A 14,727-nucleotide genomic window follows, 5' to 3' on the forward strand; every position below is an offset into this window, starting at 1 on the left:
TTCTTACAACCAAAAACAGTACTGGCTACCAAAAAACACTTTAATTTAAAATAATAAATTCAATAAATAGATTGGAATATGTTAATGTACAAAAGTTGTGCACAACTACGATTTAAAAAAGGTGTAACAGCTTTGTAAAATGTTGCTTATCTAACACTGTACAATATAATATACTAATAAACATTTATTTTGTGTTGATAATATTTAATCTTTTCGCTGCAAAGCAACAAAACATTGTGATACCATTTTATACTGAAAAATATTACCGTGGTTAAACAGAATTCAAGTTGTGGAACTGGTTTGAAACACTTGTACATCTTGTACAACAGTTAAATGTAGACACGCTCGCGCTAAAGTTAAGCGCTCAGCAAAACTTCCGACCCTCTGTCACAACACTGAGGCCAACACAAAACAGGGATGTTCCCACGCGGCTTTCAATCCCCGGGTCAGTTTGCAGAAAAGATAGCAGACACTAAACAGAGGCAGGCAGTGTGTCATTTCACAGCCACAGTTAGACAGAGGTCTGGATCGCAGATAAACACACTCGAGACGGCTGGAGTGCAATTAGACATAAACATCACTCAGAGACGTCAGGTCGTGTGACTGGAGCTGGGAGAGTGACGAGCAGAAAAAGGTGCTAAATGCTGGGGAGGCCAAAAATGAGGAATTCACATTTTGTCTTTTAAATAAGGAGTAGGGGAAACCAGGAGTATTAAAGTATCACAAATTGAAGTATTCTATAGTTTTTTACGAGAACAGAGGTTCAATTATTGAGACTGGGGGGTCAGGGTGTTGGGCAGTGCCCCCTGCCCCTTGTTACAACCACCCCTCTGTGACCCAGTGAGGCGACGTCCTGTTCTGCCTCAGGGGCAACAACACAGTCAGAGTGACACTGAACACAAGTCACCAGCTGTAACTGGGATACAGACCATGCCTCCAGTGAAATGCTTTGAAACTGGAACAGACTCAAAGACGACGTAGGGGTGTTGGGGGGGGGGGGGGTGTTGGATGTCACAGAAAGTGCGACGAGCAGACTGGAACACAACCCTTTAACAGCAGGTTATATGTGATTCCATTATGTCATCAGTCAATTGTGTGATCGCTGCCCAGTGTTTCCCAGTCACACCAGACGACTGTGACAGCCAACACAATGTGACATAACCAGACTTATGTAATCATTTAGTGGTGGGAAATCCAATACTGGGCTCATAGTGAAAACTGACTCTGTTTCAGGCTGTGAATGGTAGAGAGAAATTCATATAGAGCTTTTAACCTAATGCCAACTCAAATCACTTTATACTACCAGTCCAATACACAACCACACACACACACAAAGACACAGCACTTGCTGTACCTGCTCCACCTCCTGGGATTATACTACCTATCATCAGTAATTTGCATTACACGACAATACCAACTAATAATGTCTCCTGCCAGTAAGTACTGTAATCCAGAAGCTGATATATATTATTCCTCTGTGCCATAGAGCTCCATTACAATAGACATCAGTGTGAAACACTGCCTCTCTACCATGAACACACACACACACACACACACTATTATTTATTCTGACTCACACGCTGTCCTGCTGCAGGGAATGCTCTCCAATATGCTACGAATGTGTATTAATACTCAGATGAAAATAGTTCCCAACCAAAGCGCTATTTCCTACTGCTTGAATAGTGTTTGAAGGTTTCCAAAGTCCAAACTAGAAAATATACATTTATGACCCAAGTAAAAAAGTCGAGCCGAGATGAAAGCATCAGGTTCTGTGTTGAAAGTGACAGAAAAGTTAAGGACCTGTGGACAATCCAACATTTTGTTGATTGTGCTCATTAGCAGATTTGTGGACATTAAATTAAACCCTGAACATCACAAGCCTTAAGAACTTAATACATTACAGAAATGCATGAATACATTCTGAAATATAACTTTTTTCCCCTTAAAACAAAGTCAAGAACTAAAAATGTAAAAATATAAAACAGACTAGGACAGATCTGTGGACCTGAAGAGACAACAGACAGTTGGACGCCTGTTGTGTTGTTAACAAAGTGCATTGGGAAGCTTGTGCGGCCATACAGGACTGATTTTGATGACATCTACGTTTCTCATTAAATTAGCATTGGTAGCCTCATGCACTGAAGTTTAATAGCATTTTAGGGCATCAGTGTGAATTAAATGTAAATTGATTCCACATCCAGCACAGTGCTGCTCTTTTATTCCACTCGTTAGTTTGGAGAACCCAGCAGAGCAGCAGCAGTGGCTGAAAAATGAAAAAATCTAACAACTCACCCTGTCTTGTCCTCATGATCCAATTTTCTGTTTCCATCTAACCCACTTTTGAGCAGAGAATGAAAAAGGATCTTCTTTTTCTTTAAGTGGCTTAAGAAGTGGCACAAGAAGCATATTTAAAGCTAAGATTATATAAATTGCACGCAAATGAAATTAAAAGTTTGACAGTAGTTGTATATATAAAAAAGATGTCTACCAACTCCGAGCCTAAAACATGGCTGAGCAGGCTCACCTCTCTCTGATGGACATTTGTCTGGCGGACATGGCGTCGCTCAGTTCGTCCCCGTGCTCGGACAGAAAGTCGATGTCGTCTGTGTGTGTATCTGCGGCTGGAGGCTGACACGGCGTCCTGAGGGAATCTGATGCTGCTCTGGATGTTAGCACAGTCGACTCCAGCCGATCTGTGAGCACAAGCAGTCGAGCGCGCACAAAGGGAGAGAGTCAATAAGTGGACAGCAACTGCATGGATGTTAACAAGGTTCTCATGGTGGATTAAAGTAAGATATAAAGCATTTTAATATAGATTCTGCAAATGGATCTAATAATCAAACTTTCTCAGATACACCCTTTTAATTAACACATTATTCTGAAAAGTCCGGGACTAAAGGAGTTAACATACAACCCAGGCACAGCTTAGCAACTCAGCAGCAGAGCCAGTGTGACGAAGGGGCTTTACTGCTGCGGTGAGGAGCAGAGCAGAGACTTTAAATGTCCCTGTCATAGTTCTAATCGAATAAACAACACTGGAGCTCTCTTGTCGATACCGTGACACTCTGATCTTTGTCTGTGCGTCCATCCTGCTCCATCCCTCTGTTCCCGTTCCACACACAGACATGCAGATCTTATCAGCTTTTCATGATCACTTTTCTACTCTCTCTGATCAGATCTACCTTGGGTCAGACAAAAATGATGGCTGGGCAAAACACAACGTGAATGCAAGACTTTCACAATCCTGTGTTAGAAATATGTCTGAATGAGAAATGGTTGTTGACTGAAATGGACACCACATCTTACAAGCTGCTCTTTCAATATTTAAAGTCTGTTTCAATCTTCATCAATGTTGTTTTGCTTTAGAGTTTGTTTTTTTAAACTCAGAGTCACTCATCAAAACTATTCCTCATACACTTTTGTGAATAACATACATGAATGACATGATTTCTGCAAAAATAAATCTACTTTGCATATAGAATAAACCCGGAAAAAAAACCCAGACCAGTGTTATTCTCTCTCAGTCTGGTAATATAAAATAGGATATGGTTTAAAAGTCTTTTGCAAAGTATGATACTATGGAAACTATGGAAAAACATTGAAATAACATAATTAGGTTTTTTTCCAAAAGGATAATTTGAAGGAAAAAAGTTATACATCCCCAGCAACAGAGTCGTACGAGTATAGGAAGCAGAAGTTTCAAAAATGCTTTCAGTCTCACCTTCACTGACGGCCCTGCTCCTCTGGCCTATGGGGTAGTGTCCGTCCTCCCTCAGATACCCCCTCTGCTCCTGCCTCTCCAGTAGCATGTGGCTCTCTGGGCTCTGCACAGCGCCCTCTGCCCTCGCTCTGGTCAGCCGCTGCTCCACCTCCTCCTCCTCCTCTTCCTCCCTCCTCCTCTCCTTTCCAGGCTGGGGCAGAGCCAACTGCCTGACCGCTCGGTCGGGAGAGGGCAGCTTCCTCTTCCCTCCTCCCAGATCTACCCTGACTTCTCCCTGGGGCAGGTTCCTGTGCTTCAGGTGGTCCCCGGAGTCCTGGGGGCGCAGGGCCGGGCCGTCCGCCTGGTGAGGGGGCAGAGACCTGTCGGAGCTGGGTGGGAGGTTTTCGAGACGGTCTGGTGCTCTGGTTATGTGGATGTCTCCGGCGTGGTCTGTGGAGACGGTGCTTCCTGCTCTCAGAGCAGAGGAGGGCGATGAGGAGGGGAGGTGATCGGGCTGAGAGCCTGTACCGTTCTGAAGCTACACGAGAGAGACACAAAGAAAGAAGTGGGTCAGAGAGAGAGAGATCAGATAAAGTGCACACGCACACTAAATGGAGACAATCAAGCTGACTAATCACCGCCTGCCGGACTCACTGCACTTCCTGCGCATCAAAGGGCAGCCTCTATCTCACTGGTCACTTACAGCCCACATCACAAAGCCATGCCGGCAACCACGCCTGCACACAATGCAACCAGCTGTAGCCAAAATACACACAATCATACAAACGTCACTTCACATCAAATACATGTGAAGTTTTTACACGTGAAGAACTGACCTCGAGCTTCTGCTGGGTAACAAGTGAGAAACAACAGTGCAACTCCATGGAAACGTCGAGAAACCTTGTCCCTGTCCTTAAAACTCCTTTTCTTTCCACTTCCAATTTTCTCTCCCACATCACATCCCCCTGAAGCAGTTGCTTGTTTCCAAGAGGCTGCTGACAAATGGCTGCTTTCAGTCCATGTGGTGGCAAACTACGATTGTTCTCCTCTCTCGCACCACACAGGCGTCTTTCAAACCCTCGCACTTGCTGAAATACGGTCGGTGGTATGATCCATCCCCACACCGCAGCCTCTTTAACTGACACGGCCTGATGATGCCGAGCTGAGTCAGACCTTTATCAGAAGCGAAGCCATGCACTCTACATTCATAATGAAATCACACAGCACGGAGATGGGCTCAAACTGCGATGGCATACAGAGCGGGATGTTCACAGAAATGTAGAGCGGTTTCTGGAAAGAGTGGGTCAGCCGCCAGTGTCTCAGGCAGATGCACGGTGACTGTGCCAGAGGAGCCTTACTTGTAGATGCTCTACTGGGCTGTCGCACAGTTCCTGTTCGTCCCTCATGTCTATGTCTGAGGACTCCTGGAGCAGAAACACGGTTCATGGATTTTCTATTTAACAGATGATGCTGCAACTGCCTGCCAGCTTATTGCACCTAATATTTTCTGATTAATAATATAGGGTAGGTTCTTTATTTACTTATAATTGTCATCCTTAAGATAAACTTTATTGGTCCCACACAGGGAGATTTACTCATTACGGCAGCAGAAAGTCGGAATGAGGTAGACAAGAGAATACGTGAAATAATATAAATAGAATCAAATAATATATAAAAAATGTAATCCAATAGTATCTTTCACTACAGATGGAAATATCAATTGTAGAGAGACATCCTTGATTATGATTAATAAAAAGAACATATCTACTATACTGATATATATGAGTGTGTGCAATTTGTTGCAGATCCAAATCCAAATCATAATGTAGTAGATTACATTTTTAAAAAACACTTTCTTTAACATTGTGACTCTTGTTGTTCTGGGTTTGTACCCTCATGGTTAAATGCACTTATTGTAAGTCGCTTTGGATAAAAGAAATTACATAAAATGAAATGTAATGTAATAACGCCCTTGGCGAAGGTATGACCTCTAATGAGATGCTTTTCTGGTTGGAAAAAGAAAAGCCTTCTGAGACCAATTTCAGATTTTGATTTTTGAACCTGTTGTCTTTGAAAAAGAGGAAGAAATTAAGAAAAATTGGAAAATATGAGTAATTCTATAATTTTACTGGATGAATTGTACATTCTCCTGCTCTGCGCCTACCTGCTCCATATCTCCCAGCGTGATGGGTTGCGTCTGGTAGCGAGCGTTGGCCCTGCGCTGGCGCGTGTCCCCTCTGGTGCGGGTAACCCTGGTCGGAGGCTGAGCCAGCCGGTTGAACAGTGCCATCTTCTCTGCCAGGCTGAGGGTGCAGAGGTCGGGCTCCTCCTGACCGTGACTATGGGCTTGTCCCTCCATCGTGGACACCGGCTTGGACACACAGGCCTCCTTTGTCTCCTGCACCAGCCGCGCCTCCCTTGCCTGCTCGTGGGCAGCGGAGCTCTGCTGTGAGGACGCCTGCAGGCTGAGGGGAGGATGATGGAACCAAAGAGACAAAGAGGTGGGAGAAAGGGAGACTTCTCATAAGCGTGGAAAGAGTTTGTGCAAAGTGACATGCAGCAAGACGGACAACATTGTGGAGCTGTGTGACACCCAAAGTTTTAAAAAGAGCAAAAAATAAAAGGTTACACAGGCAGTGGGTGAGTCGCTACAAGCAAAAGCATGACATAACCTTTCTAGACTCCTGAGTCATTCAATAATTTACTTGTGTAATTTCCTCCAATCACACAGGAGGGCACCAAAACATCAAAAACACCTTTCCATGACAGATCGTTTACATCCTGTGGGTTTCAACCTACTTGTGAGAACACCACTCTGAAATTTAACTGTGCCGCAGTGAATGAACAGCAACCATAAAACATGTTAGTCACACACTGGAGGCTGGCGTGAGCATTCATGCCCGTGCACACGCATGTGTTGCATTTACCATGTACCTGTATGGTGGGACAGAGCTGCAAACAAGGGTGGGGCTAGGGATGCGAGCTACAGCGGTGTGAGCAGTCAGCGTTTGAGGCACATGAGAGGGGACGCTACAGTGGTCAAGGAGAAAGATGAAGACACACATTCGACAGAGGGAAGGTGATTAAGAAAAAGAGTAATTCAAACTAATGGAGAGGAGTATGCAGCATGTTGACAGTGAATCAGTATTATGATGTTCAGGAGGATGGATGGTGACTCAAACAAAGACTTCATTTCAGAATTCAGGGGAAATATTACATACAAATTAAATTTTGAATCATATCCAGAGCAGAAAATGTGTTTCAGATGTTAGGTTGCGAAAATAAGAAAATATTTTCCATTCACTTCATCGCACACCCCTGGTAATGTGTAACCATGCAGAAAATGTTTTATAGGGAAATCTGACTCAGACTTCTGCCTCCACCCTAATAAAGTACATATAAACAGAATTCTATTTAAAATACTTTAAAAAAAAACTACAAAAACCTCTTTACAGAATTTACTGGATAACGAATCTATGAAAATCTGCACAAATAAAACCAATGATTTGACTGAAAAGACACAGCTTAGACTAGTGAGAAAAATGTTTTGTGATTTAGGTGAACTGACCCTTTATAGCATAATACAATGGTGTGGAAATAAGTTAATGTGCCTTCTTTAGATTATTATTAACTTACGTAGCAGCAATGACGACTTCCTCAGTGGTGACGGGCTGAGTTCTGGATCGGTCTAGTGTCCGTCTCAGTCTCCTGTCCACAGCAGCATTCCTGGATCGAGGCTTAGGAGCTCCGCCATCGATGCTCTTCTCCAGTTCCTGGATGGAAACATACAGATAAACATGGAATACTATTATAAATCAGGGGAATATTTCACCTCACCTCAACACCAGTGGGATAATCTGCATTACAGAGACTAAATGCAGATGAATAAACTCATTGGGATCATATCACAGCTCTCCATTGACAACCGAGACTATAAAGCATGTGTGGGGTCATTTCCACAAATGCGGAGTGAAATGTTCTCAATTAAATCTCTGCCAGAGATTAAACTGAATCAAATCCACAGCTCTAAACCGTCACAGTGAAGATTTGATTTGGAGCACATTTCTCCAGAATCTGTCAACATAAGAGGACAAACAGCTGATAGTCGAAGCTCACCCTGAAGAGAGTGCGTTTGGCCGCTACGCTCAGCTTGGCTCTTTCATCGAGTTTCTCTTCATCAGCTGCAGAGGGAGGGACAGAAAGAGATGAAGACATTTGGACATGAGAGACTTTGGATGACTTCTCCATGAAAAATTAAGCCCCTTAACAAGCAGCGGCACAAACTCATGCTGATACGATTTTAACTCACAAGACTTCATTGCAACATTTAAAAGGTTTAAAAATGTACTCTTGGAGCGAATGTGAAACTGGATAGTTGGCTGGCTGCAGGTGATGAAATCTGCAACAGTCACTTCAGATAATTGTTAGAAATGAATTTTTTCTTGAATCCAGGGCCCACTGCTAATACAATTAGAGAATTTTGAGAGGTGACTGCCATTATCAGTTAAAAGTAAAAATATGTACTGTACAAGGACAGACAAGGGAGACAGTGTTTAGTGAACATATGGTAGAATTATTATTATAATTATTGCTGCTTTCACCTTTGGGGAACAGCAAATATACTGTTAAAGGCCAAAACTACTCCAAGATGCAACAAAATAGCAAATAGCAAAAGACTGAAATGTGACTATCCAGTGGCTTTCTTTAAAAACTCCATTAACAAATTTGAGGGGGTGGAGACCAAATAACCCAAATATCCTTTTTAAGGTCTCATGATTATTTTTTAATTGAAAAAAAAAATTAAAATAAAAGTTTAAAAACAAGATGCAACAAAATAGCACTTGTGATGCGTCAGAGATAATGCATCTATTAGATAATACTAGATAATCGAGTATATATGTAAAATATATAATCCATTGCAAAAAAATTAGACTTATTCATCATTATATTTACCTCCATTATTATCACCACCAGCTCCATCTGGTTTGATCACTGCGAGCAAAGACAAACAACTCAACCATGTGACCGGCATCACTAGTGGTGGACAGGTGTGAGAGACATTGCTTGCATGCACACACGCTCTCGCCCTGCAAGTCACGTGACATGACATCACCAAGCAACTATTCCCTATGATTGACGCTGCCCAGCTGAGATCTGCTGCCTCCAGTTCACGTCAGTGCAAAAAATCATCCCGACTGACTGTGTGCTTATAAGAAGCAGATGAGAGGGGTCTGCCCTCAGAGGCGCTACAGTAGGAACAAGACTCTATAGACTCATTTAATGTTGTGCTTTCCCATTAAAAAAAAATCATCATAAGACCTTAAAAGGGAGATTTGGGTTATTTGGCCTCTACCCCTTCATGTCCGTCCTTAGAGTTCACTGCAAAGTCCCATTTCAATCATCTGTTGCTGACTAGAGTTGTGAAGCTGCAGATAATTATCTTGGTTGTGTTGTTTCACTTGTAAGTGTAACATCATGCATTCAATATTGCTTGATATAGTTAAGAAAGACTATCTGTGTAACACGCAACTGAGGAATAAACTTACAAGGGGAATTCCAGTATTTTTCAACCTGGCCCCTATGTTTAAAAATGTGTGTGTGTAAATTAATGGCAGTTACAAAAACTTTTGGAATTGGTTCAGTAGATTGCCTCCGCCTGAAGCTGTGACACTGTGGCAGTGGTTACAATGTAATCACAAAAGGGGCAACAGCGACAGTCCATGAAATGTCCACTAAACAGACATGTTGATGATCGAGACAAGTGTAATGTTGTCAGACTCTAGGAAAAGACCCAGAATAAGAATTTGAGCCTTTTATTGGTGAAAAAAACAACAACAACACTTTTAGGGGACAATTCATGGCCTGTCGCAGTTGCCCCATAAGATTACATTGTAGCTGTTATTGCAGCTTCCAACGAAAGTGATCTACTGGACCGATTCCAAAAGTTCCAGAAGTACCGTTCATTTCCACACCCACATTTGTAAACATAGGGCCCAGGATGAAAAGAACTGTAGTTCCTCTTTAACACATCACCATGATCTCTTCAACTCAGCAAAACCCAAGAAAAGAGACTGAAGAAATTCAATTTACTCAGAGAGCTGTGCTGGTATCTGTGAATTACAGGTCAGTTTTTGGTGACATTCTTTTGCTTTATAAGCGCTTACTGCAGTGTTTTAGGTTTGTTGACTTTCAGTATATAACCCATAAATCAAAATGAAGCCTCCAACCTAAAATTGGAACACCCAAATAATCCATTATCCCCTAACAAAACTGCTTTACTTGTACCATTGCAAATATGAACATTATATCCAATGAACATTATGCAACAAGTCCCAGCCGAGCAATCTCATTAGTCAAACATACTGATAATTCCACGCTGATAGTTCCACTAACCATGTTAAATCAATTATATTTCACCGACACTTGAGTCAGAGGCTACAGTAGAGCCTGAGCTTTACTTTTATATGATGTATGGTACAGGACATTCGATTGTAGGTTGGATGGAATAAATCCTAAATGTCAACATACAATTTCTTATAGTCTATAAAATAATATACTACACAATAATATACACTGATCAGTTACAACATTGAAACCAGTAGCTGGTTTAAGTGCTGTGGCTGATGTATTTTTGATTTAGTCATGGAAGTTAATTAAAAGTATGAATAAGTACATGAATGATGAACAGGCCCACAGAGGTTACAATGATCAGTCACAACATTAAACCAGTAACTGTTTTAATTCTGTGACAGATGGACGTGTATAACTCTGAAAATCAACTTCTGCCCTTAAAGCTTTGTCGAGACAAGTTGCAGAAACAAAAAATAACTCCTTACCTTCAGAGGAAGCAAGATCTGAACTCACACAGGACCTTTAAAAACAGCAGAAAATAAAGAGTCAGAAAAATCTCCTGATATCCTTGCAGCCATGCATAACACAGTAATATGGAAGGCTGGTGAGTAGTCAGGCACATAGGTGGTGAGGGGATGCAGGGAGAGGCGGTCGTCACTGGTATGCTGGAAATGTGACAGCCAGTGTTAGAAGGAGAAAGAAATGGAAATGGAAACAGTAAGCACACTAAGTTGGAGTATTAGACGGCTTTACAGAAGTCTGTTCAGTTCCATGGTCTCAGTGAGTCATTACCAACAAAGGGCAATTCATGCTTCTGTAATTGGTCACATGTGATGTCCACTGCCAAGGCCCAGTCGAGGACCTTTGGCCTTTAAGCCTCACTGTTTGTTAATGTTGTTAGAGTCAGAGACCAAATCAAGGAGAACGGGACTTTACGCTTGTGTGTGTGTGTGTGGTGAACTATGATCCACTTCATGACATTAATGTGCTCAAGGACTTCATTCATTGTAGACTAAACAGAATATACTTTATAAGCACAAGTTCACAACTGTATTATAAGATTAACATTATTTCATGATTTCTTTGACATGCATGATCATGTGGTCATTTCCCAGCATTCCTCACTCTCAGCCATGCACTCTTGAGTCCAGAGCAGTACCTAGCAGTCTTCTGGCGCTCAGCAGAAGTGATGGGCTGCGTCCTAAACCTCTCTGAGGTCTTTCTACTCTCCCCGGGATCGATATACTGCCGGGGCCTGCGCCCCCTGTCCCTTTCCCCTCTCCATGGGGCCTCGTAGCCCGAGGGCGCCCGGTCCCCCTCAACCTCACTGGAGGGACCAACCAAGGTAAGGGACCAACACCCAAAATATAGAGAAAATACAGCAGAGTAAGAGAGAGGGACAGGAAGCAAAAATTGAATTGTTTCAAAGCAGAGGCCCAGGTTTGACCCTTCAGTCACACCCATGGTTTTAAATCAACTATGTGAGCAAGGCCATGCAGATTTATTAACAGTTGAAGCATGCACATGTTCATTGGCCCCGGGTAATAACTGAATAAGCCACAGAGCCACAAAAAAACTAACACTGTTAGGAGGCTTAGAGGTTTAGAGCTGAGCGATTAATACATTAATGCTTTTTCTATGCTGCAGCACTGCATTGTGCTTTGATGCAAAGGTTCAGTGTGTAGGTTTTAGTTTAGCATCCCAGGGTGGCGTTTGCAACCAAGTGAATACTCTTCACACTCAGGTAATGTAAAGTGAGCAGTGTATGAATTCTGGGCTACTGTAGAAACATGGCAGTGCAATTGTAGGCCGGTGTTGACGATCAATGCCCAGTTCCTCCAGTGTGCTTGCCAAAGTGTCCTTGGGCAAGACACACAAGGATTATAAGTTTCAGGTGACACTCATGAAAACATTATTATGAATATGATATTCTCTCAATAAATTCCCCCCGAGTCCTACACACTGGACCTTTGATGTTAGTCAGTCAGTAGCCAGCCGATGTTAGGTGACAAGCATCATTGAGTTCCACACCAGCGAGCCAGTGAGTAGCGGCGTTGCAACATTTTACTTTGCCACCTACAGCTCATTTCTGCGGCCGGTTGGAGGAGTGGTGGTGCTCTCCATGTAGGAGTGCCTGAGCTGGGACACAGACACCCGTGTGTCTTGGAGGCCCTCTCCATTACTGAAACCTTCACCCTGCTTGACCTCCTGGAGGTCGTGGTTCTGGTGCTGCAGGTTCCTTTGACTGGGCCCTTGTGAATCTCCAGCCGAGTGGCTCACGGCTGTGCTGGAGCTTCCCGGGGCTGCATGTGCTACTCTAGGCTGGATATTGGTTGCGGTCGCCCCTTTGTGGGTATGAGAGGAACTTTCCCTCTCTCTGGGCCTGCTCTCGACTGAATGCAGACGGGAAAGGTGCTCAATTTCCTCTCGCCTGCCTCTGCCTCGGTGTCTGCCTCTTGGAACATCCACTGCCTCAGCCTCCCTTGCGTGGCTGAGGCTCTGCACCTTGGACATCCCCAGGTCCTCCTCCCCTCTTCCTCTCCGTGGGTCCTCGGTGCTCCTCTCCCTGCGGCGGATCTCTGAGGGAAGAACTGCTTTCCTACTTTTCAAGAGGCCCTCTGTCTTCACATCCTCTGTCTCCTCAGGCTCGTCCTCAGGAGCCTGCTGCTGCTGGCCGCCTCTGGACGTGGGACCAGAGGCCATGGAGAGGTAACTTGGGTATCCAGCAACTTCCTGTTGCCCTGGTCGGGTGAGCTGAGGCTGGGTTTGAAGGACCTGATGGAGGCCTGGTGGATCTGTGTGGTAACATGGGCTCTGGTGCTGATATTGTCTGCGGTGCACTGGGGGATCTGTAACATTTCCCAGCTCTGGGCTCCTCTGGCGGCCCTCTTCCCTGGCAAGCCTGTCCCTAACTCTGATTCTTCAGGGAAACAAAGTGCTGGTTAACATTAACACTCCAATAATAGATACAGCCTGTGTGTGTTACAATCATTGTAATGATTGCACTCATCTCTAACGTAGAATAATCTTTCTGTACAATCTTTGCCCCATTTTATTTACTGAAATGCAATGTTCTTGTATTTGTTTCTACATTAAATGCTTTTTGGAAAGTTAAATGCTGGGCTGCATTTATATCAATGATTATTTTATTAGACTTTTTTGCTCAATTATCACTCCCTTTATTTATGGGGCTATATGCCTTAAGTTGATAGTTTCACAATAGGTTGGGCTAAAAAGAAGTTTGCATGTAGTTATAAACCAAAGTGAAAAGTAAAAAAAAGTGGGTTATGCCAATTTTTTTCTACCATCCACAGATTTTCAACACAAGGCCCATAACTCCTATTGTTATTTTCTAATTTTACTTCTATTTTAGGATAATCATGTTCCTAGTTTTCTGATGAAAGCCGAAAGCACAATGCTGCGAAGAGTCATTAAATTAGCTGTAGGCTATTTTCTTAACCTATATTTGTTTACACTTTTCAGCATCAATACAATACTGTATTTTCAAATTAAAAGCATACCAATTTAGCTGTTAGCAATTCCTGTTTGCAATATAACCATGGATGCACAGACAAGTATGACTGGATTACTTTGAAACAGCAAAAAAAATTCCAAATGTTATGATTATGAGACAAGCTACAAAGTTATAAGACAGCGTGCGGATGGTGATGGATACCAGAGATATGAATATAAGTCAGATTGCATCGAAATCATCTCAATTGTACTTAACTCAAGTTAAAACATTATCAAAAACATATTATATCTAAGAAGAGAACTGAAGAAAAAACAGGGTGGAAGATGCAAACTTTAAACATAGGCTCCAAACCCAAAGTCACTCATGTAAGGTCAGAACATTTGTTTTCACAATGGGGATTAAATTGAACACAGCAATATGTGCATGACAAATGAAGTTATGGTCCAAAATAAAAGGTGAAATGAGCTTGTGACCATGAGGAGGAAGAATGATGGATGATGCAAGGTCAGCTTAAAAGCTCAAACACTTCTAATCAATACAGGACCCAAACTGAGCAAATGTAAGAGATGATTATTAAAAAAAAAGGGAAAGGTTGATGGGTTTTGGTAAGTCGAGAGAAATGGGAGGTGACATTGCGGAGGGGACACAACCAGCCTGGGTGTATACCTCGATGGCCAGTTGATGAGGGAGTGTGTGTCGCCCTCAGCATCGGTCTGCAGGAACCAATCGGTGCTCAGTAACGCCCTCGCACTGCACCAGTGGAAAACCCAGCAGGAGACATGAGAGTGAGGGATTGAGTGGGTTGGTATGGTAATAGTCTAGATTCAGTGTTGCGGCTGTTTTCTTGGAGCACGCACAGTCGTACCACTACATTACACACACCACTGACTTCACATGTAGCTTGACCACAGTGAGAATGGGCTTGGCCACATTTCATTGTTATTATGGTTTTGGGACAAGCATCACCCAAAAGAAACATCAGAGATGAAGAGCAACTGCTACAAAAAACAAATTTACATGTTTATTCGTTTATGTTTATCAATGCAGCACTGGATCTGGAGCAACTGACTGTCTAACTGAGGTCTTAATAAGGGTCTTTACTGCAGCAGATATTTAGAGGAAATGCCATCTCACACCACTAGAGTCTAGAGGCAAATGAGTCATTCTTGACCTTTGATGGTGGATAAACACAAACAGCCTG

The 14,727-nt window shown here is 42.9% G+C and overlaps 1 protein-coding gene across 16 annotated transcripts in view; it reads right to left on the minus strand.

The window, feature by feature from the left end:
- The window catches only part of svila (supervillin a), a 75,170-nt gene that overhangs the window by 20,312 nt on the left and 40,131 nt on the right, over positions 1-14,727 (minus strand). For 3 of the 16 annotated variants that reach the window (XM_034572196.1, XM_034572199.1, XM_034572197.1), the window contains exons 8-14: positions 10,537-10,571; positions 7,817-7,881; positions 7,337-7,473; positions 5,865-6,165; positions 3,722-4,238; positions 2,525-2,693; positions 2,293-2,382 (exon numbers count right to left, since the gene is read on the minus strand). In XM_034572196.1, coding sequence (XP_034428087.1) covers positions 2,293-2,382; positions 2,525-2,693; positions 3,722-4,238; positions 5,865-6,165; positions 7,337-7,473; positions 7,817-7,881; positions 10,537-10,571 — 1,314 coding nt within the window. Of the gene's footprint in view, positions 1-2,292; positions 2,383-2,524; positions 2,694-3,721; positions 4,239-5,058; positions 5,125-5,864; positions 6,166-6,634; positions 6,731-7,336; positions 7,474-7,816; positions 7,882-8,653; positions 8,693-10,536; positions 10,572-11,210; positions 11,379-12,131; positions 12,972-14,192; positions 14,277-14,727 lie in introns of all 16 variants that reach the window. The other 13 variants (XM_034572201.1, XM_034572200.1, XM_034572198.1 and 10 more) reach the window with 9 other exon arrangements.

The sequence above is a fragment of the Hippoglossus hippoglossus genome, chromosome 20 (assembly GCF_009819705.1).
Source record: "Hippoglossus hippoglossus isolate fHipHip1 chromosome 20, fHipHip1.pri, whole genome shotgun sequence".
NCBI classification, from domain to species: domain Eukaryota; kingdom Metazoa; phylum Chordata; class Actinopteri; order Pleuronectiformes; family Pleuronectidae; genus Hippoglossus; species Hippoglossus hippoglossus.